General features: G+C 36.0%; 1 protein-coding gene across 4 annotated transcripts in view; it reads right to left on the bottom strand.

Annotated features, from left to right (window-relative positions):
- The window catches only part of GLRA2 (glycine receptor alpha 2), a 157,395-nt gene that overhangs the window by 106,543 nt on the left and 26,065 nt on the right, over positions 1 to 24,787 (bottom strand). For 2 of the 4 annotated variants that reach the window (XM_084869864.1, XM_084869866.1), the window contains 2 exons: positions 10,745 to 10,812; positions 2,431 to 2,654 (listed from right to left, as the gene is read on the bottom strand). In XM_084869864.1, coding sequence (XP_084725990.1) covers positions 2,431 to 2,654; positions 10,745 to 10,812 — 292 coding nt within the window. Of the gene's footprint in view, positions 1 to 2,430; positions 2,655 to 10,744; positions 10,813 to 10,907; positions 10,976 to 24,787 lie in introns of all 4 variants that reach the window. The other 2 variants (XM_084869863.1, XM_084869865.1) reach the window with 1 other exon arrangement.

A 24,787-nucleotide genomic window follows, 5' to 3' on the forward strand; every position in this document is an offset into this window, starting at 1 on the left:
TGCAGCAGTGCAAGATGCTAGGTATTTACTAGAGCAAATGCCACCCAAAGCCCAGAGGGTTAGCTGGAGCAGCTGATGCCCTGTGCTGCTTTTTATAACTCTTCCTCCCTGTACCACGCTCTACATATGTCCCATTTCATCAGGTCACATCAACTTAGGTTGTGCTCAATACTGCATCTTACACCAAATGCATCACCAAGTGTAATATTTTGTTTCCTTAATTTTTTTTTTATAAGAATAAAAGTAAAGTTCCTTAAAAATAAAATAAGGGAATTTCCTCGTTCTTTGTGTAAGCAGTGACTGATTACTTTTTACAAATGAGTAGCCTCCTTTGTTCCACATGGCATTGGGGATGTCAACCATTATCAAGCTGTGAAATTACTAGGTTAAGAATGGAATATATGTACAAACATAAATTGTATATAGAGTTGTGAAATGAAGTTTTAATAGTATGAGTCTATAAACTTGTAGAAATTATTCACAAAGATACTAGCTGCCCATTTTTTGGGGGGATAATACAATAATATTGGAGAAAAAGGAAGAATTTTATAAAGGGTCTTTAAAATGTCAATACTTGTACAGTGTATTAGACAGTCTAATATACAATACATTGTCTAGGCCTTTGGGAGGGATTATAGAAGATGCAAAATCCAAATATGTTGAATAAAAAGAGCTTACTGATTTGAAAGAATGTTAACTTTAATATACAAACAGCCATGATTTTATTTATTGATCACATCTTCTGTGTCATGTATTATGGTAAGTATTTTTAAATATGTTTTTATTGGTTTTAGAGACAGAGGAAGGGATAGGGAGGGGGAGAGAAACATTGATTGGTTACCTCCCATATACACCCTAACCAGGGATTGAACCCACAAAGTGGACATGTGCCCTGAACCAGAATCAAACCAGCAACTTCTAGAAGCACAGGACAATGCTCAACCAACTTAGCCACATTGGCCAGGGTGGTGGCAAGTATTTTTATATACTCTATATCAGGGGTCAGAAAAGTATGAACAAAGAGTCAAATCTAGACTACAACCTGGTTTTGAACATAAAGTTTTATTGAAATGCAGCCACACTCAATTGTTTGAGTATTGTCTATGGCTGCTTTTACACTACAATGGCACAGTTGAGTAGTTGTGACAAAATTGAGACAGTCGAGCCCCCAAAGCTAAAATACTGTCTGGCCCTGTATAACAAAAAATAAAAATATTTGCTCTATATCATCCAGTCTCACAAGAATACTCAGAAATAAATATGATGTTTCCCATTTTACTGTTAAGATACCTGAGGGATATGTGTTATGTTACTTAATAAGTGGCAAAGCTTGGATTTGATTTTAGATATGTTGTATTCCCAAAGTCCATGTTCTTATGCTATATTTATGTATAGAAATACCAAAATGTGAGATATTAAGAAATAAGAGCTTTAGAAATTCACAGAGAAACTGTTATTAGAATTCAGAAAAGAGATTATTTTGAGCTTGGAGTGATGAAGATTTTGGATGTTATATTAGAACTAGTAGCCTTGTGCATGAATCCGTGCACCAGTAGCTCTCTGTGGGGCCTGGCTCATCTGTGTCTGCTGCTCAGAGGCTCTCCACAACTCAGAGACCCTCGGTGGCCAGGGCGCCTCATTGCCTCAGCCATGACATAAGCATTCTGCCAGGCTGCTCACACTGCCTGCTCTCAGTGGCCACCCCTGCAGGATGGGGAGACTTCGGGATGGCTGAGGAGACTGGGCGCTGCCATCTTGTGGCTATGGGCACTGCCATCTTTGTGATGGAGTGATGGTTAATCTGCACATTACCCTTTTATTAGATAGGATATAAGGGCTAAAATGGATCTTAGGAATTGTCTGTCTCAAGCTCAAGCTCAAGAAAAGTTTAGAGATCAAGTTTACATGTTTAGTTAGAAGCAAAGCTGGCATTAGAACCAGTTTTCCACTCACCCAGCCCGAAGTATGGTGTCAGTGACCATGGTGAGCATTGAATTTCCATGTGTGTGTGGGAGGGGGGGGTGGTTAAATGTTATTGTATGGCAGTATTATTTGAAATGATACTTTGTACATTATATTCTATTATAATTGAACTAAAAGGCTCTGGTTCCTTTATTGAATTCATCAGTAACACATTTGTGCAGATATTTACACAATACCATCATATACACTACATATATATATACACTATATATATATACACACACACTATATATATATATATATATATATATATATATATATATATATATATATATATGTAATCACCCTTCTGAGATCATGTGAACCTCTCACCAACTTTAAGATTCAAAACATAAACAAGAGACCACAAAAGTCAAATATTCACATATGTCTTGCCATGCAGAATTAGACAGCTCTAGGCCAGGAGAAATATAGCGAACTGAACAGGTGCAGTCAAAGCAAGCTTACCTGATACTGTAAAGCACTTTGCCAGTTTTTGAAATCCGAAGCAATTTGTTGTCAGTGGTAACATCATGGAAATTGGCACCCTTCTCATTGGCAAAGAACAAATCTGGTTTCCAAATGGAATCTAGCATCGATGGATCCAGGTCCAGGGAATCATCAGGGTACTCGCTATATGCCAAACGTGAATCATTCCACTGTTGTCTCAGAAAAATGTTCACTCGGTAATCCTACAGAAATGCCATGGAAAGGTGTTACTTATCACCCATTCTGGCATACGAGGCCCATCTACATTTCCCCTCACTCTTCTCTCTAATTTGGTGCAGTGTTGGTTTATACCTTGGAGTAAAGCAGGGTGTGTATACGGTGGTCAAAAATAAACCATTCCATTTTATTAGGAGTGGGGGAAAAGGGGACAAAGTAAAAAAAAAAAAAAAACTCAACCAAATCAGGTAGACTTGGTTGAATTGTTTACATTTGAATTATTAATTATGGGAGAAAATAGTATCAACTCAAGCTGATTTTTCTATAGGAAAAGGTAATGATGAGTACAGAAGTCAGTCTGTGATGACAGATTGTCAAATAAAATGGATTCATTTTCCAAATCAGAAATGCTCTGATCTCTTTCCTCATTCTGCTCAGATGCTCTGGGCAGAACCAAGCCCACTCTGTACTTTTGATAGTGAAAATATTATTGAAAAACTCTTACATGATGGGGCAATATTTCTTTAACTCATCAACATAAATATTTATTAATGTGTTTCATATTGATAATTCCCGTACAGCTACTTACTTTTGAAATTATTAAATATTTTAGCACTTATGTGAATGGGTATCTATAGTAGTCAACTTGATGCTTCATCAAAACAGAGATCTTTTTCATGTTCTTCTCACCTGAGCACCTTCTAACAAATGTGTTACTTTTTGTGGGAGCCTCAGGTACACCCTGTTATTCCCACTTGGTCTGGAAATTTCTTTCGGTGCTAATGAATCAGCATAGGGCAGCGATTGCTCTCCTGGGGATTTCTACTCAAAAGTCTTTAGATTCATGGAAACTGTTGCTTTGCTTGATAGAATGGACCCCATGTAGGTTTCAACTGTATTCCCTGGTCAAGTGGGACTAAGGTTTAGAGCTAATAGTTGTCCATTCCTGACATTTAGGGTGATATGTACTCATTCCTTCTTACATTCTTCCCTTTACCATTTTATTCAAATTTGCTCTATTTCCACACCTTTGGTACCTGGACTTTTGATAATTGTTTACATTACTGGTGGCCAACTTGTCCTTGTTTGCTTGAGAACTTCCTAGTTTTAGTCCCCAAAGTCCCATATTCAGGGAACCCACTCAATCCCAGGTGAAATTGGGATGGTTAGTTACTCTACCAGCTATAATGGAGGCCACCTCAGGATGGTCAGTTTTGGTTAACTAACCTCAGGGCCAAAAGAAAAAAAATGAATTAAGTTATAAAGATCAGGGTATATGGAAAAGAGTTTCAGTTCAGTTCCTTCTACCTAACCTGTTTCCCAAAAAATAAGACAGTGTCTTATATTAATTTTTTTCTCCCAAAGTTGCTCTAGGTCTTATTTTCAGGAGATGTCTTATCTTTCCATGCGCTAGGTCTTATTTTCGAAGGATGTCTTATTTTCAGGGAAACATGGTATTACTAAACTGTTCAATTTTCCATGACTTCTTTTCAAATACAACCATGCTGATGATCAGGCTGATAGAGTATTTTGAAGGTGATGGTTTTTAGAATGAGTGCTCAATATATTTGGCCTAAAGAATGCTAATAATCAAATGGTTACTAACTTCTGAAAATCAGTCATCAAAACCCAGCTTATTTTGAAAGGCTGAAGTATGAAAAGAAATAACCTTATAATTCTCAATTGTACAACCTAATGACTTTCTGACTTGGAAAATTTTACCAGCTGACTTTTGAGATTATACCAGGCCTGTGCAGCAAATTCTCAGACCTAAGAGAGTGCTGTGTTTGGCCCATCCATATTTCCATCCCATCCTATGTGTTCACTGTGTATATACTCCCTCCCCCAGTGATCCAACCAAAGGAATGGCAGACCTCAAAGTTTTCCTCATCATGTATTTTGGAATTGTCCAAAGGGACCAGAAGGTTGTAACTGGAAAGAGATGACCAGGTCTGTGTTTCATTGTCAATAGGAGTTACTGGAAGCTTCGGGGTTTTGTGTGAGTAAAGAATGGAAGGTGTGATTTTTGGGAAAATTTTAAAAGGCCATTGAAAATGTAATAATCCAATATAAGTATGCACTAGATACATCAATTGTGAGATTTTTAAAGATTTTCTGAGGGGGGAAAATGGAGCTTCTCCAGTCTTTGATATTCACCCCTTTTATTTCCCTTAGAGTGAGAACCAGTTATCCAAAACAATTCCAATTGTGGAGGTAGAGAAACTTTAGATACAGAATGTAATGACAGCTGGAAATAACCGAAGTGAATGGGTTAAATATTTTAGGCCATCACGAGGCCAAGGAGGGACCCCCAGGAAGTAATCATAGGATGCTAGCTGCAAGAGGACATAAGAAGCCAGATAAAATGTATGGGGAGGCAAAATCACCAGGATATGTTGCAATTCTCCCTTGAACCTGTGAAACATTTAAATATGCATGTTGAGAGACTCTAGAGAGCATTACATTAGTGACATACAATATGAAAACATTGACCTTTCAAAAGAATCTCAATGTAATTTTTTACAGCGAATGTAACATCTTTTTAAAAAGTATTTTCCACAAGTATTCTCCAGTTTTCCTGGGTGTTTTCTTAAATTATATATAGAGATAAAATAATACAATAGATTATCCCACTATTAGAACTTCAAAAAGATCACTGAACCTATTATGCCACAGTAGAACCATTAACTGTTTAACAGTTAATTTAAAATAATTTAATCCTCCTATTTGTAAACAAGGATAATTGAAAACTTAAAGTAGAACATATATCTTATGCCACAATTAAAGGAATTATGTGAAATAAGTCCTTTATTAGATCTTATAGAAGTATTTGTTTTTTATAATATATAGGAATTAAATTTTCCATAATTTTATTTATGATGACATACACTATTCCAAAATAAATAGCAGCCCTTAACACCTATTCAAGTAGAAAAGGACACCCAAGGACCTAGAGAAGTAGATAGCCCAAGAAAATATTTTCTGAGGTTGTGCCTCTGTAATTTTTTCAGTTTTCTATCATTGTCACTGCAGGGTAGACATTACTCATGGGTGCTTTATCTGTGCATCATCTCTGTTTATTTATAGATAGGTTTATTCTCTCATGACACTCCAAACTACACGAGTTAGTTATATTGTTCTGTAGTCTTCTTTGTTTTTATTTTTGCTTCTAGGTTTAATGAAATATTAAAGGGGAGGAAAATATTGAGAGACATGCCTAGATGCAGTCTGAATTTTCTTTTACACTGTCATCTCTCTCCAGAGACAGATTCTACTTCAAATAAATATTTCCTCGTGTTAACATTTATCTTCCTATTATTGACTATGTGGATATTGGATTAGCTAATGGATATATATATTTTTTTCATAAGCTATGTATAAGTCGTACAGTATTTACTATATTCTTAATATAGGTTTTACTGGTACCTATATTCCATACTGTTATTTCCTATTAAGTTGGGAATTTCTAAAGTTTTACTTTTTCTGGTAATTTCTAATATATTTAGCCTGGAATTTGTACATAGAGGTTCCCACATTGCCTTATACATACTCTTATTAAACCTGCCGAAACCGGTTTGGCTCAGTGGATAGAGCGTCGGCCTGTGGACTGAAAGGTCCCAGGTTCGATTCCAGTCAAGGGCATGTACCTTGGTTGCGGGCATATCCCCGGTTGGGGGTGTGCAGGAGGCAGATGATCGATGTTTCTCATCGATGTTTCTGGCTCTCTCTCTCTCTCTCCCTTCCTCTCTGTAAGAAAAATCAATAATATATATATATAAACCTTACCATTACTGTTTTATTATTTAAAATGCATATACATTTTAATCCAATTATGTTATAATGCTATCAAAGACAAAGGTATTCTTCATTGATTCCCCACAGTGGCTATGTGGCACTTTGGTTTTAACCTCTGGCTGTACAGTAGTACAGTTTTCATCATCTTGAGTCTATGCTAGCTTTGATATAGAAAGTTACCCTTGAATTTGAAATCATGGGGAAGCAGTTACTTTATGATGAATTCAGGATTTAACATTGCGTTGTTAATGTAGAGGCTAAGGTCACCTTATATCTCAGTTTAACAAAATGCCCGGCTTGTGGAAGGTTCTTGGTTCTTCTTTTAAAAATCAAAAATAAAATAGATAGTTACCTGCTATTCCTAATAAGCTTGCATCTCCTTATGAGTTGCTTATGCAGCTATAGAATAAAAGGGAGCTGATAGTGTCATTTCAGCAGTTACAACACAGCATGTGTTCTTATAAGGAGCTGTCTACCTCTTATCCAGTTCCTCAGGAACATAATTTCAGATCAGAGATAAAACAACTCTTTACCCTGCAACAGTAGTAATCCGCAGAGAATGTGGAATTGTTCCTCCGGGACAGAATTTTGGAGAGCCAAGATCATATTGTGAAGATGCTCACTAAGTGGACAAATTTTGCATACTTCAGCTCTTGCTGCTTCCTTTCTCCAAATCTGTTCAGTGAGGAAGGTGTCAGATCTGATGCTGTGGCATGGGTAGTGAGTGTTCAGCACCCACAGTTCCTCTGTCTGCCCACATCCTTCCAGGCAGTCATTAGAAATCTTTGAGGAGACCCTCCTTTTTCCATTTTATTGTTTTAAAATATGTTTTATTGATTTCAGAGAGAGGAAATGATATATAAATGACCTTTTACGGAAAGAAATTATTCTCTCTCTCTCATATATATATATATATATATATATATATATATATATATATATATATATATATATATATAATGAAAGAAAATCATTGATTGGCTGCCTCCAGCACACTCCCTACTGGAGATCCAGCCTGCAACCTGGGCATGTGCTTTGATTGGGTTCAAACTATAACCTCCTGATTCATAGGTTGACAGTCAACCACTGAGCTACATTGGCTGGGCTTTTTCCATTTTCTGATGGCCTATCCTTGGAGAGAGTTGCATGCAGATGTCATGCAAATCCTCTTGACCTTTACTGACATTATTAATATTCCCAAACTATGCCTTTAAATCAGGAAAGAGGGGTTTGCAAATATAGTCCCCATCCTGTAAATTCACTTGCCATCAGCAGCTAAACAGAAGGAGGAAAGAAAAGGAAATGGTAAACTGTCATTCCCAAAAACAACATAACCTTCCTCATTATACATCCCTTACTAGTCTTTTGGAAGCCACACAAAAAAATTGTTCCACTGAATACTCTTAACACAATAGCAATGACCATCAACAGATCCCTGTGGCTCTTAATGAACAAAAGTATGTATTTTGGAATAATGTATGTCATCATAATGATCCATAAAAATATTTCTTAGAATAACACAAATATGCTATCCTGTGAGCACACATCTTCAACACTAACATATCAGAAGAGTGAGTTAGAGGCCACATTCAATCTGTAAGCAAGCCTTGCTTTGTGGGCAGGTAATACCAACAATTACTTAGTATTTCATCCAACATAGTATGGGATTCATCAAACATAAAAGGGGAAAACTGGATAGCACCAAAAGAAAGTCGTGTCAAGTTCTTAATCAGAAAATTACTGCCTCTTATTTAGGAACAAATAAACACCTAAAATAAATCTTGCAATAATGCTATAGGGCTATGTGGTGTGAGTGGCACATATAGAGAGAAGAAAATCATGTTTAGAAACTCAAAATTCTGAGGTATTCTTGTAAAAATCTATTCCAGAAAATTTCGAGAAAGCGAAACTATTACCCCTCAAATAGCATAATCACTGTCCTCAATGACCACATCCATTACTGTGCTTGAAAGAATCTGGTTCTGTTTAACATTTTTGACCAATTTTTGAGACAAATTTCTGAAAGTATGGGTAAAATCATGGATGGTAGAACCTTGGGTTTTGGTAAAGGAAGCTCAGGCTGTGATGACACTGTAGACACATCAGGTAGATTCCCAAGCAGGGCCTAAGGGAGCTGGGAAGATAAGACCCTTTTGAGGGTGGAGCAATTCATACATTCTTATGAGTACCTGGATATTTAAATGTGATGCCTTAAATTCGGGGTTGGCAATTGGCCATAGCTTGTTTTTATAAGTATTTTTTTTTAGTGTGGCCACATCAATTTGCTTACTATTGTTTATGACTGCTTCATGCCAAAGGGCAGAACTGAGTTATGACCGAGACTGCCTGGCCCTCAAAGTCTTAAATATTTATGGAATGGCCTTTTACAGAAAGAAAATTTGCCAGTCCCTACCTTATGTGGTGCAAGGATTTATACTTGACTTAAATATGATAGAGTTTCAAAAACATTTTTTAGCTTCACACATATTGAAGAAAATAAATGAGCTTAAAAAAACAAATGAAGTTTGTCATTACATTAAAAGCTAAGAAATAAAATAGAAGCTTAATACACATCACTCTTCTGACCATGTAATTCAATATAGCTCATGCAGCAGAACAGACAAGCTGTTGATATTACACTGGAGCAATGATTTCCAAATTCACTCATAGGAAACATGACAAAGAACACCATCATAAATGACCGGAAGCATCAAAGCAGCCCATTTACTAAACACCTTCAGTATCTGATAAAGACTCTGGAAAACAAGGATCTCCATAGTCTCCATGTTCATCTCCTTAAATAGTAAGCTTTTTCTTGCATTAATGAGCATCGAAAAGGTGCGCATTTGCATTTCTGATTGAGGGTAAAATGCAATGAGGAGATTTAATCAAAGCAACTTAGGAGACTAATTAATGCAATTAGCATTAGGTCGTGCAAATATTGTCATTGAATGCCATCGTGTAAAGCTGGTGACAGTGATTTGTGCTGCTGGGAGATTTATCAGGATAAAACCAAGAGGGGAGAGACACAGACTGAATGCCAAGCTCAGAGTTTCAGTATTCTTTCCATGTTCAGCTTTTATTATGTCATTTAATAACCCTATCAAAACTATCTTATTTGGGTAAAATTATTTATGCACTATGTTCTGTCAAGGCCTATAAGTCTCATTTCTGGACAATGCTATGCCAGAGTACTGTATGTCATCATAATATTATAGTGGGTAGTGGGGTTGATTATACCTAATTTTGCCAGTGGGAAGGAGTGGTAAAACATAAATTATTTTTTTCTATCATCAAGGATACTGAAAAGTACAATAATTTGTTAGACATGGTCCTAGTAGGCTCAAAGAGAAAATTCATAAAACAGGGGAACATTATTTTTTACATCTCAGTGGCATTGTGCTCATTATTTCACTTCTTGAGTGTTTCTAGTACATCAGCCATCATTACTATTTGATCAAGCTCAACTATATTTTATTTTTATCTCATCCAATAATATGGTTTTATATTTTACAGTCATAAAAATTAAAACCAGCCAATTGACTTAGGACATAAAAGAAATTGTATAGGGAACAAGATAATATTTCACTCCAAAAGCAATCTCCACACTATAGCCTAGCACTGTATAGCTACTGATCAAATAGGCTGTGTAAAGGCAACACCATAACCATGACATCTATAAAGAATCCAGTGAATTTTAAAGTATTGAAAACCATTTTCACATACGTGAAACATGTTTGCATGTACATTATGATGAGCTTTAAATAGTCTTATGTTATTTTTTTAAAGCCATGCATGTAATTACTATAGACTCAAGACTACTTTCTATTGTCAACAAAATTGTGTGTGTGTGTGTGTGTGTGTGTGTGTGTGTGTGCGTGTGTGCATGTGTGCATGAATGTATTTATTGTAAAGTCAGCCCCTTGGTATATATCTTAAACATTGCATACATGAGGCCTGACTATATTAAAACTTAGAGTATATAAAAAATAATGGCTAGAAAATGTTTTCCAAACTTTGAAATTATTTTTCTGAGGCATTGGAGATGCAAGTATTTAAATATCCTTAACTATATCTTTACCTAAATCTAACTAGCATCAAGTGTTTTCAAAATTTCCTTGGCATGATGGATAAAAGAGTATTGAGTTTTAAGTAATGAACACTTGACTAATGACTTTCTAAAGTAAAAGAGTATAAATAATTACTCTCTAAAGGTGAATGAACTTGGAAATTGGCACTCAGTAAATATCCCACAGACATACAATAGTGCTCTTAGATCCCATTCCTTCACACCATGGCTTCAATGTTCAGTCCCACTCACCATTGTAGTTTCTGCAACTGACCCAAAGCTGTTGATAAATATGTTGCAGGTAACATTTACAGGAGGCCCTGCAAGTTGAACAATAAATAGAAAATTTGACAGGTTGTGTTCATGGCATAATCAAGTCAAGTTTTTCTCTTGCCAGTGGCATTGTAGCACTTACCATGGTGGTTTCTGTGACTGATCCAAAACTGTTGATAAAAATATTGCAAGTAACGTTTACTGGAGGACCTGCAGAACGCAATAAGAATATTGCAATACACATGGAAGCAAAAAATGCAGCCTCATCAACATCTGTGCAAATGACTGGAGATGTAAACAAAAATAAAATGATGGTGAGAGTGCAAAAAAAATGTTTACCCAGAGGTTTATAGTGATAGCATTCCCATTGGTACTTTAAATAATAACAGTTAAGCAATGGTAACTTACCCTGAAGAATTTTGGACTTGGAAAATACAAACTGAAGACTTAAACTGAATTCATTGTCAATAGTTGCTATCAAAATAGCCTTTTGGGTAGGTGGATTTTTTTCATCTTAGACTCAACAATACTGTAGACATCAACAGTGAGCACCCCATGGTGATGAAATAAGCCTGGGTCATGAGTTGAAATGGAGCTGTAGTTTGAACTGTGCATGGGTCAGGATTCACCTCCTTTCCTGTGACACCCTTTAAATCAGTAGGTCTAGTTTGATTATTCTCATGCCTTTGAATTTACCCCATTTTTCTATAATCTCTTGGTACTCTTACAACAAAAAAATGACATATAGAAATACAAAAATATTAAGAACATTAGCTCACTTTAAGAAAAGAAAAAAAATAGATGTCAATTATGTCCAGATTGTTGCCTCAGCAAATATAATGTAAAAGCAATGGTTTATTAATGCTAGATGTGCTTTGAATAAAGCCCTTTTTTTTTCTTTAAAGAGACAGGGAGTAGCTCTCTTTTCCCATCCCCGTTGGCTTCTATCCAAGCACTAACCTGGCCAGACACTACTAAGCTTCAGTGATCAGATGAGGTCAGGTATGTTCAGAAAGATATGGCCACAGACTCTTTGCTGTTTGACAATAGATAAATCACTCTGATGATTTTCAGTTTAATTTTTTGCTGGGGAATTTGTTTATTGCCCTCATGTAAGTTTCCCCTGTGCTTTCTGAGATAAGAACATACTGCAGTGAACCAACTTTGCTTTTCCTGGTGGAAGTTTGTCTTCACTCATAAAAGGGATAAGGACAGATATGTAATACCTTAATCAATAAAGAAATTTAAAAATGAATAAAATAAATAAAAGGCTCAGCAGCCTGATGCAAGCTACACCTAGTTGGAGCTCTACTCACTTAGCTGATAGGATCTGAACGAGGAGGAGTTTGGCTTGAGGCTTCCTTCAAAGGCTAATAAAACACATTGAACACCATGTCTTTGAACTCTACAAGTCCATGTTGGGCTTTCAAAATGAGGAAAGGAAACAGGCTAAACAGCAAATTTAAATCTGCAGGCAAGGACCTTTGTAAAAGGAGTGGAGAGTTTTGGTGAAAGAGATATGTTCATCTGTTGTTCTTTCCAGCATAATTAGCTTTTCTGATAAAAATGTATTACTTTAAAAAGTTTGCAGACACCACCATATTTTTTAAAAAATATATTTTATTGATTTTTTACAGAGAGGAAGAGAGAGGGATAGAGAGTTAGAAATATCGATGAGAGAGAATCAACGATCAGCTGCCTCTTGCACACCCCCTACTAGGGATGTGCCCACAACCAAGGTACATGCTCTTGACCGGAATCGAACCTGGAACCTTTCAGTCCGAAGGCCGATGCTCTATCCATTGAGCCAAACCGGCTTAGGCGACACCACCGTATTACCAAAATGTTTTAAAGCCTCCAAGTCTTGTAGCTCATCTCTTCACCCTTATTTCAGCATCTGCTAAGATGGCTTCTCCATAGTCACTTCCTGCTCTGCTTGATTTCGTTTTTGTTTTTTGGTTACTCAAAACAAAACAAAATAAAAAGAGTATCTTTTTTGTTATAAAATTCTATTCTATAACACTAATGTTTCTGCTAATAAGAAATACATTATGCAAGGTAGAAGCAAGTCATGAGAAATTATATGTTTTCATTTTTGTTCTTTTTACAATAAAAACTTTTATTTTAGATTGTCTAATTCATGATGGAAAACTTTCATGATTTTTTATATGCAAGAAATATAGAAAATGAATGATGTGGAAAGAAACAGGAAAAGAGAAATGCCATCTTCACAGGAGTGTTTTCTTGTACTGTACAATATCTGTTTGGCCTCTGACTTGGAACCATTGAAAGGGCATACATTTGTTTTTATCCTTCCCAGTAAATGGCAGTGTGAATATGTTGCTAAACTCAAAAAATATTTTTAAGCTACCATGTATTGGCACCCTCTACTAGGCATATTACAATTGCCTAGTTTAATCCTTACAAAGAGGAATTGTTTTATTGCTCCAGTACATTTTTTCAAATGTGGGAACTGGGGGTTAGAGAGGTTAAGTAACTTGCTTAAAGTCATGTCACAGTAATTAGAAAAGCAGAGACTCTGTGTCTCATCATTCTGATCCCCCAAACCGAAACTTTCAACCGATTTGCTCCATTGCATTCTTCTCTCCCTTCTGACCCACCAATCACAGCATTTCCAATTGGTTTGTAACTTTCTGGGATAATTTGATCCTTTACATCTGACCTATTCAATCTTAGGCATTGTCTCAAGGTTCATTTGCATTTAGATATAAAACCAAGAGAAAAAAAGTTTTGTTTTTTTTTTAATGAGGGATTAGCACATGCATATAATAAGAGTTGACACACATTAAATCCTCACTGTGTGTCAGTAGTCGTCTTATTTAATTCTTCAATTCTTAGGTGTTGCCATGCCCTCCATCTTATAAAAAAAATGAGGCACAAAGGTGGTTAGTTAATTTTTTTACAGTCACAGAGTTTGTAAGAGGCAGAAATTGCTTAACATTAGGCACACTTTTTTTTAAGTATAAAAGTAAAATATCTGAGGCCAATAGAATTATCTTAATGATAGAAGCTACAAATCTTTCACCTCTTTGGTTTAATTTATTATTAGGTATTTTATTCTTGTAGATGCTATTTTAAATGGAATTGTTAATTTTTTTCAGATTGTTCATTGCAGCTGTGTAAAAACACAGCTGATTTTTGTGTATTGATCTTAAATGCTGCAATTTTGCTGAATTCACTTGTTGGCTCTGGTAGTTTCCTTTAGATTATTTGGGATTTAAAATATATAGGATCATGTCACCAACAAATATAGTTTTACTTCTTCCTTTTAAATTTGGATGCTTTTTATTCCTTTTTCTTCTCTAATTGCTCTGTAGAAAAGTTCCAATATTATGTTGAATAGCAATAGTGAAACAAGATATTCCTTATCTTGTTTCTGATCCTAGGGAGAAAGCTTTTAGTCTTTTATCATTGGGTATGCTTTCTGTAGATGGCATAAAGTCAGGTCATGTTGTTAGCTTTGAATTTTTCATAAATGCTCTTTATCATGTCAAATAAATCTCTTTCTATTCCTAGTTTTCTGAGTAGTTTTCTTCTGTCTGTTGTGAAAGGACATTAGACTTTGTCAACTGCCTTTTTTATATCAATTGAGATGTGTTTTTTTTTCCTTCAATCTGTTATTATGGGGTATTGCTTTGATTTTATGATATTGAACCACCCTTGCATTCCTGAGATAAATACCAATTGCTCATGATATACCAGTATAATTCTTTACTAATGCTATTGGATTTGTTTTGATAACATTTTGTTGAGGAGTTTTGCATCTATATTTATAGAGGATATTGGTCTGTGATTTTCTTTTCTTGAGATGTCTTTATCTGGCTTGATATCAGAGTAATGTGGGCCTCTAAGACTGAGTTTGGAAGTATCCTTTCCTCTTTTATTTCTTGGAAAGGTTTGAGAAAGATGTGTGATAATTCTCATTCAAATTAAAAACATCTGGCCCTGAATGTTTCTTTGTTGCAAGATTTTTGATTACTCATTCAATCTCTTGCTCCAGGTCTGTTAAAATTTTCCATTTAATCTTTAGTCAGTTTAGGTAATTTGTGTGTTTCTAGGTATTTGTACAATTTCATCTAGGTTATCTAATTTGTTTAACATCTTCTTTTACAATTCTTTTTATTTCTGTAAGGTCAGTAAGTAATTTCTCTAATTTCATTTCTGATTTTAGTTATTTATGAGCCTTCTCTTTCTCTGTAGTCAAGCTAAAAGTTTGTATTTTTTATCTTTTAAAAAAACCAATTTTGGTTTTGTTGGTTCTCTAATTGCTTTTCTATTTTTTTTTTTTATTTTTCTCTAAATTTTATTACTTACTTTCTCTGAGAACTTTGGGTTTAGTTTTATCTTCTTTAACTAGTGCCTCAAGTTGTAATATTAGGTTATTGATTTGAGATCTGTCTTCTTTTTCAGTTCATGCATTTACATTTTAAATTTCCCTCTGAGCACTGCATTTACTGCATCACATAAGTTTTGCTATGTTGTATCTTTGTTTTTATTCATCTCTAATTTCCCTTACAATTTCTTCTTTGACACATTGATTATTTACAAGTACACTAATTTCCAAATATTTTTAAAGTTATCTTTACTGTTGAAAGTATTACAGATGCCCCAATTTATTTATCCCATTGACTCCCTCCTCCCCAGTCCCACTCAGGCTTTCACCACACTGTTGTCTGTGTCCATGGATTATTTGAATTTTGGGGGTTTCCTTTTAGTGTTGATTTTTAACTTCTTTCTATTATGGTTGGAAAAAATACTTTTTTATTATTTTAATCTTTAAAAATTCATTAAGATTTGTATTATAGCCCAATATATGGACTATCCTAGAGACTGTTCATGTGCTTGAGAAGAATGTATATTCTGTCATTGGGCAGAACATTCTGTATATATTTGTTATATCTAGTTGGTTTATAGTATTGTTCATGTCCTCTGTTTTCTTACCAATCTCTGTAGAAGTTCTGTTCATTATTGAAAATGGTATTAAAGTTTTCAACTATTATTGTAGAAGTGTTATTTATCCCATCAGTTTTGCCAATGTTTTCTTCATGTATTTTGGGGTCTTTGTTGTTTGGTATATATATTTTTAGAATTGTTATATCATCTTAGTGATTTGGCCCTTTGATCAATATACTAGGAGCCCAGTGCTCAATTCAAAATTGCTAGGCGCTACCCGCGCTTGAGTTGCCAGAACAGCCCTGCCTCCCTCCCCAGGCTCAGCAGCATCTGGCCCTGCCTCCCTCTCAGGCCCTTGAAGCAGCCACAGGCGCAGCCACTGCTGATCAGGCCCTCCCCCAGCGCAGGTGCTGGAGGTCCCTGCCCGCCCTCTTCCCGACACTGTGCACACAACCTCCTCCTGTCTGGTCGACTCATTACAGGGTCCTGGTTAATTAGCATATTTCATCTATATATCTATATATCTATATATGTGGATACACACACACACACACACACACACACACACACACACACACACACACATATATATATGAAATGCCATTATATATGCCATTCTTTGTTTCTACCCCCTTCAGACCCAAGGACCAGGGTTCCACACTGAGAATGTAGGCTGTCACTGATTCAAGACTATAGCCACTCCTGGGAGAGGATAGGACAAGGGAAAGTAAAAACACCTCAAATATTGCATGATAACACCTATTTGTGGAATCTAAAAAAGCTTTCTTGGTAGAAACAGAAAGTAGAGCAGTGGGGGATGAGGGAAATGGGGAGCTGTTGTTCAAAAGGTATAAGATTAATAAGTTATGGTGACTGTAGTTAACAATACTGTATTGTATACTTGAAAGTTGCTAAGTGAATAGATCTTAAATGTTCTCGCCACAAAAATAAATTGTAATTCTGTGATGTGATGGAGGTGTTAGCTCACACTACAGTGCTAATTATTTCATAGTATTAATGCTATGATGGTAATTATTTTGCAACATATAAGTGTATTAATTAACCCATTGTACACCTTAAACTTACACACACACACACACACACACACATATATATATATATATATATATATATATATATATATATATATATGCCAATTATATCTCAATAAAGCTGGAAAACAATTGAAAAGAAGCCTGCAGCAAATATGAAAAATAAGTAGAAGGGAAAAATAGGGGATCATGTATAAAACCAAAACAGCTAATCACTAATCATTAGTTTTGCCTCAGTTAATGTTATTTCCCAACATCATTTTAAGGCAAAAGATGAATACAGAGGAAATTCTTTCATTTCTAAGATGAAAATGTTTTTTCCCCCCTCTCTTGCCACAAATAGAAAAGAATGGCATTTTCATTTTGCATTTTATTTCTCGTAAATAATTTAACATGTCCTCAAGTACTACAATTGCTTTAGTATGGGGCCCTTGGATGGGAATGATATATGAAATATATGTGATTGAATTATACAGAAATTAAATTTCCTTTGGCATAAGATTTTTGTCTAGAGGAAAACTTCTTGCCGTTAACTCAAGTGATAAAGGGGAAAATAAAGCACACAGGAAGCAAGAAGATATGTAGTTAAAGGTCAGAGTCTCGCTGTATGAACATGGGGAAGCACTGTTTCTTATGATGGCTTTCTATGTTGCATGGTGCTTTGATGCCCATGAAAAAAAGAGCCTTAGAGGATTGCAAGGGGAGGGAATGGCTTTTCATTGTGATACTCCCTTTTTGAGGAATTATTTGAGGCACATAATCTAAAAGAATGGAGAAAGTAGTGTGTGTGTGTGTGTGTGTGTGTGTGTGTGTGTGTGTGTGTGTAATGCTATGATGGTAATTAGAGATAGTTACACAATATAACCCATTGACTTAAATTCATCTTCTTGAAAATTTACCACAAATGAATTATATGTAATTGATTCTTCTTCCCAGCACAAGGTCAAAACGATTTTACCAGTTCTACAACATTCAGTTGGGTTGCTGACTGACATCCAGGTCTGTGCAAAGAGCAAAATATTCAGAGAAAGAAATTGGGCATTTATTGATTCCCACAGCCTGGTGAGATTGTCTAGCAAACAATTTGCTTTGGATCAGTCATGTGATAAAATTATGAAATTGGCAGACAAAGCAATTAGTTTAGCTCTTAAGGTAGCTTAAACAAGGAGAACTAAATGGCAGGCTCTGTGAGTTCTTTTTACTAATGGTTACCAGTTGTCAACTGCTCTCACATCAGGATGAGTGAATGGACAGATGTACATCGACCAGATGTACATTCAGAGGGCTTTAAGAATGCTGACAAGTTTCTATTTTTGCATGTTATAGATTTATTCATGATTTAAAGAGAAGGAATAAGGCAGGTAGCATTATCTGATATAGTAGAATCACTTTTATGAGAGAAAGTGGGTGCTATTAATAATTACACAGAAATACCCGGCATAAACCAGGACTGTCCTGAGAAACCGTGGGCATGTGTCACACTCCTCAAAGATATATCTGAAGTAGGGCAACTACCAGTCTGACTTGCTTTTTGCCACTAGTTCTGCTTATTACCATCTGTGAACTTTAGACAGTTTACAGAAACTCCTGAGTCTGTTAGTTCTTCTGTAGAATGATCATTATGATGCTTAACTTGATGCTAATTGTGAGAATTATTAGTGATATATGGAAGGCCCATAACAGTTGCTCAATTAAGTATAGTTTATTTATAGTAATAGTAGTAGTACTTCTATCATTATTACAAGTTCATTGGATTATCAAAATAGGCCTATGTAAGGAGGTACATCATTAAACACATTTTAATATAGAGTAAGCATTAAACACATTTAAATATAGAATAATAAGTCATCTCTTATTTAATTCAACAAATGTTGAGATTATAACTTAGATCTCCCAACATTTTCTATACTACTCTTTACTGAAATATGCCCATCTCACACAATTTCCTTTTTCTTCTCTCTGTAAACACTGTTCTGTTCTATGCTCTGTAGAATATTTTAGCAGGATAAAACCACCTTTTATAACTTTCTTGTAACATTGTAGGTTTGAGATCACTGCTACTGCTGTCTTTATTAAAAATAGGATTTTTCAATTGGGAATATTGGCATTTTGGGCCAAATCATTCTTTGTTATGGGAGCTTGTCCCATGCACAGTAGGATGTTCCTTGGTGTCTACTCACTAGTTGCCAGTAACACCCCACCTCCTAGAGTCTCTGTTATGACAACCAAAAATGTGTCCAGACATTGCCAAATGTCCTCTGAGAGAAAAAAGTATCACCCCTGCTGGAAAATCACTAAACTATAAGAGTAAGGTAAAAATGATAGGATGAGCAGAAAGGTTATTCAATACAGATCACATGTTATATAATAATTAAATGAGCTTTATATTGTTGTGCTCAACCAAATTATTAATATGTTAAATATTAAAATATTTTGGTGATATGACTCTCATAAGAAAGTAATCTCTCATTTAAATCAACAAATAATATAGATTTAAGAAATATTTAGCCCTGGCTGGTGTTGCACAATGGTTAGAGCATTGGCTCTTGCACCAAAGGGTTTCAGGTTTGATTCCCAGTCAAGGTCATGTACCTGGGTTGCAGGTTTGATCCCTGGCCTTAGTCAGGGTGTATGTGGGAAGCACCAATTGATGTTTCTCTCCCTCTGTGTCTCTCTCTCCCTCCCCTCCACTCCCCCCTTCTACTCTCTCTAAAAGTCAATGGGAAAAATATCCTTGGATGAGCATTAACAGAAAAATTAGAATAAAGAAATAAAATTAAAAAATTTAAACATACTCTGGGTGAAGAAAATGTGGCATTATTATTAAACTTATATTCATTTTTTGGATTTGTTTATTAAAATTTTTAATTTGCTTCCTCTTTACAAGTATTTGCTAAATTATGTGCCTTTCCATCTTATAAATCTTTAGTCATTCATTAAATCAACAAACATTTATTGAGTACCCATTATGTACCTAGTATATTATTGGTCTTCTAATTATCATCCTATATAATCCTATATAATAAAAGCCTAATATGCAAATCTACTGAACAGCGGAACAACGGATCACTATCACACACACTGACTACCAAGGGGGCAGACACTCAACACAGGAGCTGCCCCCAGCCCACAGGCCCCAGGCCAGCCAAGGCAGGTGGAAGCACCCCGATTTTGTGCACTGGGCCTCTAGTTTATAATGATAAAGTGAGTTGGGGAAGGGGGGGATAAATATTTTAAAAAATCAGGCATTAAGGACAATTTTCTATAAAGCCCTTGAGTCATTCTATAAGAAATGTCAAATGCAAGGAAAGGGGTGTATCCAAGCAAACATCATGGAGAGAACATTTTTGTTAAAAGTCTTTCTAATACAGATGAACAGCTGCCTTTTTGCTCACTGCAGGATTCTAGTCACCTTAAAGTGTGCAGTTTGTGTTCTGAGAGATGTAGGGCACTTTGCTTGTGGTGACAAGGTTCATTTCCCATCTTAAAGATCTCAGACTAAATGGAAACTTTCATGTTGGAAGAAATTTATAAGGGTAATTTACATATATTTTTATTTGTGCTATAATAAAATGTCATCAGATGGAGAAATGCTGAAAAACATAAGATTCTTGCTCTCTTGGAGTTGGAGGAGATAATAAATAGAGGCCCATTTGACCTTAGAAGAAGACAGTTTTAAATGTCATTTGGAATTAGATTTGAAATGAAGAGATCTGAGAATTTCTAATGAACCCAAATGATATTTCCTTTCATTTTAGGAAGTAACAAAAATAGAATTGAAGATAACTTTCTCTCATATTAATTGAATCATCTACTACATTGCAAAATGAATAGCAGGTTCATCAACTTGTTAGGTTCTGACAAATTGAAAATATTTTTTCCACTAATAATTTTTAAAGAAGGAACTATTCTGTATTGGGGTTTATAATAATGGAATTAGGTGCAATCCACACATATATACATATGTTTCCAAAAATGTTCTCTCCATGATGTTTGCTTGGATACACCCCTTTCCAATATTCTCTTCTTTCAAAATATAGTTCAAATGATACCTATTCAGTGAATTTTTCCATAATTATCCTAACTTGAATATCATCTTTCTTGGCACTGTTATAGCCTTATAACCCTTATCATGTTATAGTAAATTTTTCAAATGTGTCTAATCTTTTCTATTATTTTCTAGACCGGGTATGGTTCAGATCTGATTCACTGTAATGTCTCCCAAGGCTTTTCAGTATATTACTAAGCACATAGTAGACGTTCAATAAAAGCTAAAAGTGAATCTTATTGATCAGAATATAAGCTGTCTCGGGTAAAGAAATGCCAGTGGCATCCAAAGAAGTCTATGTATTTTTTAAATTTTTAAATGTAAGCATTTATATTTCTCCATTGTCAACACTGATGGTAACATAAGAGGAAAAACATCTGAATTCACTGAATTTTGATTAACAATGCTATGTTATTAAAAATTGGTTTTGCCTGATGGATTGAAAAATTGTCTGGGAGGATTATGACTCCGATTTAAACAGCCCATAGTATTTCCATTTCATTTCAAATACGTGGCATTCTAACCCCAATTGTTAGCCCCATCCCTGCAAGGTCAAAGGATAGTGGTTTTTTGTTTTTTTTTGTTTTCAAAAGGTTATTCATGTAAATCAAGCGTCTCATTTAAATTTGTGGAATCAGGAGTGAATTCTATTTATCAACAGAATAATAAAACTGTGATAAAAACATGACAATCACCAAGGAGCAGCATTGCAACATGGCCCTTTGAAACTGCTGCGGAGTTGTCCTCTTTGGGTTAGGAAACTTCTTTACTATTTCTCTCCCTCCTGACATCATCCCTGACTAGCAGGGCATGGAATCATGGAAAAGGTACTAAACTTCAGAGTTAGAACTGGATTTAAATCCTGGCTGTGCTATGTACTCTTTATGTGACCCTCGGTAGGTTATTCAATCACTCTGAGATCCAGTTTCCGCAGTTTCCTCAGCTATAGAAGAAGCAATATCTTTACCCAAATCCCAGGTTCATTGGGAAGACTGGATGTGATAGTGCGTGTGAAATACCATCTATTTCTTTTCTCTTTCCATCTCCTTCCCCTTTCAAGGAAGGATCTTTCTCCTAAACCTTGAGATTTCCCCTTTCATTTAATGATCAGATGTACTTTTCTCAAATACATATCTCTTCCCTACATTTTATCACTCTCACCTCCACTCAGAATGTTAAGAAAAAGACCCGTATTTTAAAAGTATAAATAGGCTCTAGAAAAAAAAATGATATTCTCCTTATTGGCAAAGAATTGTGTTGTGTTATTAAGTCTAACCATTAAGAGTATAGAAACAAATAGTACTTCAATGGAAAACTATGCATTGTTTATAGTACACCTTTCCATGTTATTTGACTGTGGTTCTATTAGAGCTATATTACAACTCTATAAATTGCATAACTGATAGACATGTAAAATATCTTTCGCTTATTCTTGCAAATTCTGTCCTGTCCTGTCAATGTTCAAGTGGCTTCCCTCCCTTGCTGGGAAAGAGACTAGTTTGCCTCCATTTGAGCATTCATTTCAATATTCTTGATCTATACATGTGTCTGTTTTGGGGCTTTCTTTTGAACTAGTTACCATCTGCCTGGATCACTCACTGATTAATTAGTTAAAACAAAATCATGAATACGTTTTCATTTTATATCTGCATGAGAGTCATGATTTTACGTTTATTTTTCTAAAGAACATTTTTTAATGTGAGTTTTTTAAAGAAATGATTACCCTTTGGACATGTTATATTCAGAGCCAGGCTTTGGAAACTTGGAGACCTAAATCCTGTTGAAGGCCATTGCCCTGCCAGGCAATTCAGCACTTGCTGTTTTGCTGACAAAAGAGATCAGAGAGCACCATATCTGCCAATGAATTGTACCAAAGCTCTCATTTCCCCTTCCTCTGTTCCTCTGTGGCTTCCACATATGGGACTTGTTAGCCATTCTGCACCATTTCTATGAGGGTAGGAAGGTCACTGTTGTACGGTAAGGAAACAGAGGTTTTCTATTTCAGCAAGAGATCTAAAAATAGGAGCTAGAGTTCTTGCCACACACTCTCCTTTAACAACTAGGACAGTCACTGCCCTACCCCAGAGGGAAACCCTGAAATCATGATGCTTGTTGTGTTTACATGCACTCAGAATTGACTGAGAGACCTCTAGCACTATTGTAGAATAGTATTTTTGTGTCTCTTATCTCGTGTTACACGGTGCATCCATTTAATTAGAAGGACATTTATTGGACTTCTCAGTTTGGGTTACTTTGGAGTCAAGGATTCAAGTGAAAGTAGTTTATTAGGAAAGTGAACCTTACACTATTTGGGAAGTGGGGAACAGAAACAGTAAGAAAGGAAACCAAGAAAAGGTGCTTTAGCAAGTTCATTATCTCCTGGGGGCAAATGAAGCTTTATCCCATGAGCAACTCTGGAAGACACTTTTTGAGCTGTTCTGCCCAAAGGAAGAAGGAGCTGGGGAATTTTACATCAACTCCCACCAGTCATTAGATGAGAGTATTCTTAAGGGCCATTAATTCATCTTCACTTCTGGTCTGCCACAAGGGCGGATAAGGTGGCTTGGGTCAGAGAAAGCCCTCAAGCAAAGAAATGCAACTGCTGGCATTTCAAAGTCAAATGATTCACTGATATGGTAACGAATTGGGGATACGGGCTGGGCACTGACAGTAGCACCTGTAAGATGCTGAAAATACCAAAATATATTTGATCCTTGACTTCTGTAAATTCACAATCTGTCATGGCAAGAAAGACATAAATTAGACTATAATGCAACGCGATAGGAATAAAACTTTTTAAGGGAATATAGCAGCTATGGCAACAAATTGTTCATGGGAAAAGGAAAAGAGAGGAGAGGTTCTTTGTAGGAAAGTTGAAGTATTTCTTTTCTTTCTTTTAAAAAAATATATTTTATTGATTTTTACAGAGAGGAAGAGAGAGGGACAGAGAGTTAGCAACATTGATGAGAGAGAATCATCAGCTGCCTCTTGCACACCCCCTACTGGGGATGTGCCCACAACCAAGGTACATGCCCTAGACCAGAATCGAACCTGGGACCTTTAAGTCCTCAGTCCTATGCTCTATCCACTGAGCCAAATCGGTTTCGGCCATGAAGTATTTCTTTATGGACAGAGGAGGGGAGAAGACAGGCTCTATTTTATAAAAAATGTATCACTAGCCAAAGTTTAATCAGCAATTTAAGGTTGAATCAGCATTATTGACCTTTTTATTGCATATCCTCCCTGAAATTGAGTTACCCCCACCCCAAAGTTTTCATTGTTGGAGATTTTAATATGTAAAATCACCTCCATCTGAGTGTGGCAGGATCTCTGATGCTGAGCCGAGTAGAGCTGTTCCTCTGAGTAAAGAAGGCTCTAACTTTGTGTGTTGTTCCAAACACAATAGAGCATAATTGTAGGAAATAAAGTACTTCGGTGAGAAATGCTCCTAATTCTCAGATATTAGAGTTAGAAAGCCCCCCGAATTAAAATAAAGCAAGACTCTACCTAAGAGAGTCTTCTTTCTGGGGAGTAGGCTGGGTCAATGCCTAACTTTCGAAAAGGCCCCTTCCAGTGAGATGTCCTGGGTATTTACATACACGGCCACTCATACCCTGCCTAGGCCACCAGGACGAATGGTGCAGTGAGTATGTGGGCTCCAACACCACAGAGCCTGGATTTGACCAGCTGCTCGGCCTCTCACAGCTGTGCCAGCTGTAAGGATTCTGAACATTAGTTTCTGGACCTGAAAACTGGAATTGGTCACAATAGAATTTTTTAAAATTTCTTTATTGATTAAGGTATCACATTTTTGTCCTCAACCCCCCATTCCAATTCCCCAACCCCCACCCCCCACTCATGCCCCCACTCCTTATTGTCCTTGACCACTGGTTAGGCTCAAACGTATGCACACAAGTCTTTTGGTTGATCTCTCCCTTTTATCCCCACCCTCCCTTTGAGGTCCAACAGTCTGACCCATGGCTCCTTATCTCTGGGTCTGTTCTTGTT

Source organism: Pipistrellus hanaki, assembly GCF_964339955.1.
Source record: "Pipistrellus hanaki genome assembly, chromosome: X".
Taxonomy (NCBI): domain Eukaryota; kingdom Metazoa; phylum Chordata; class Mammalia; order Chiroptera; family Vespertilionidae; genus Pipistrellus; species Pipistrellus hanaki.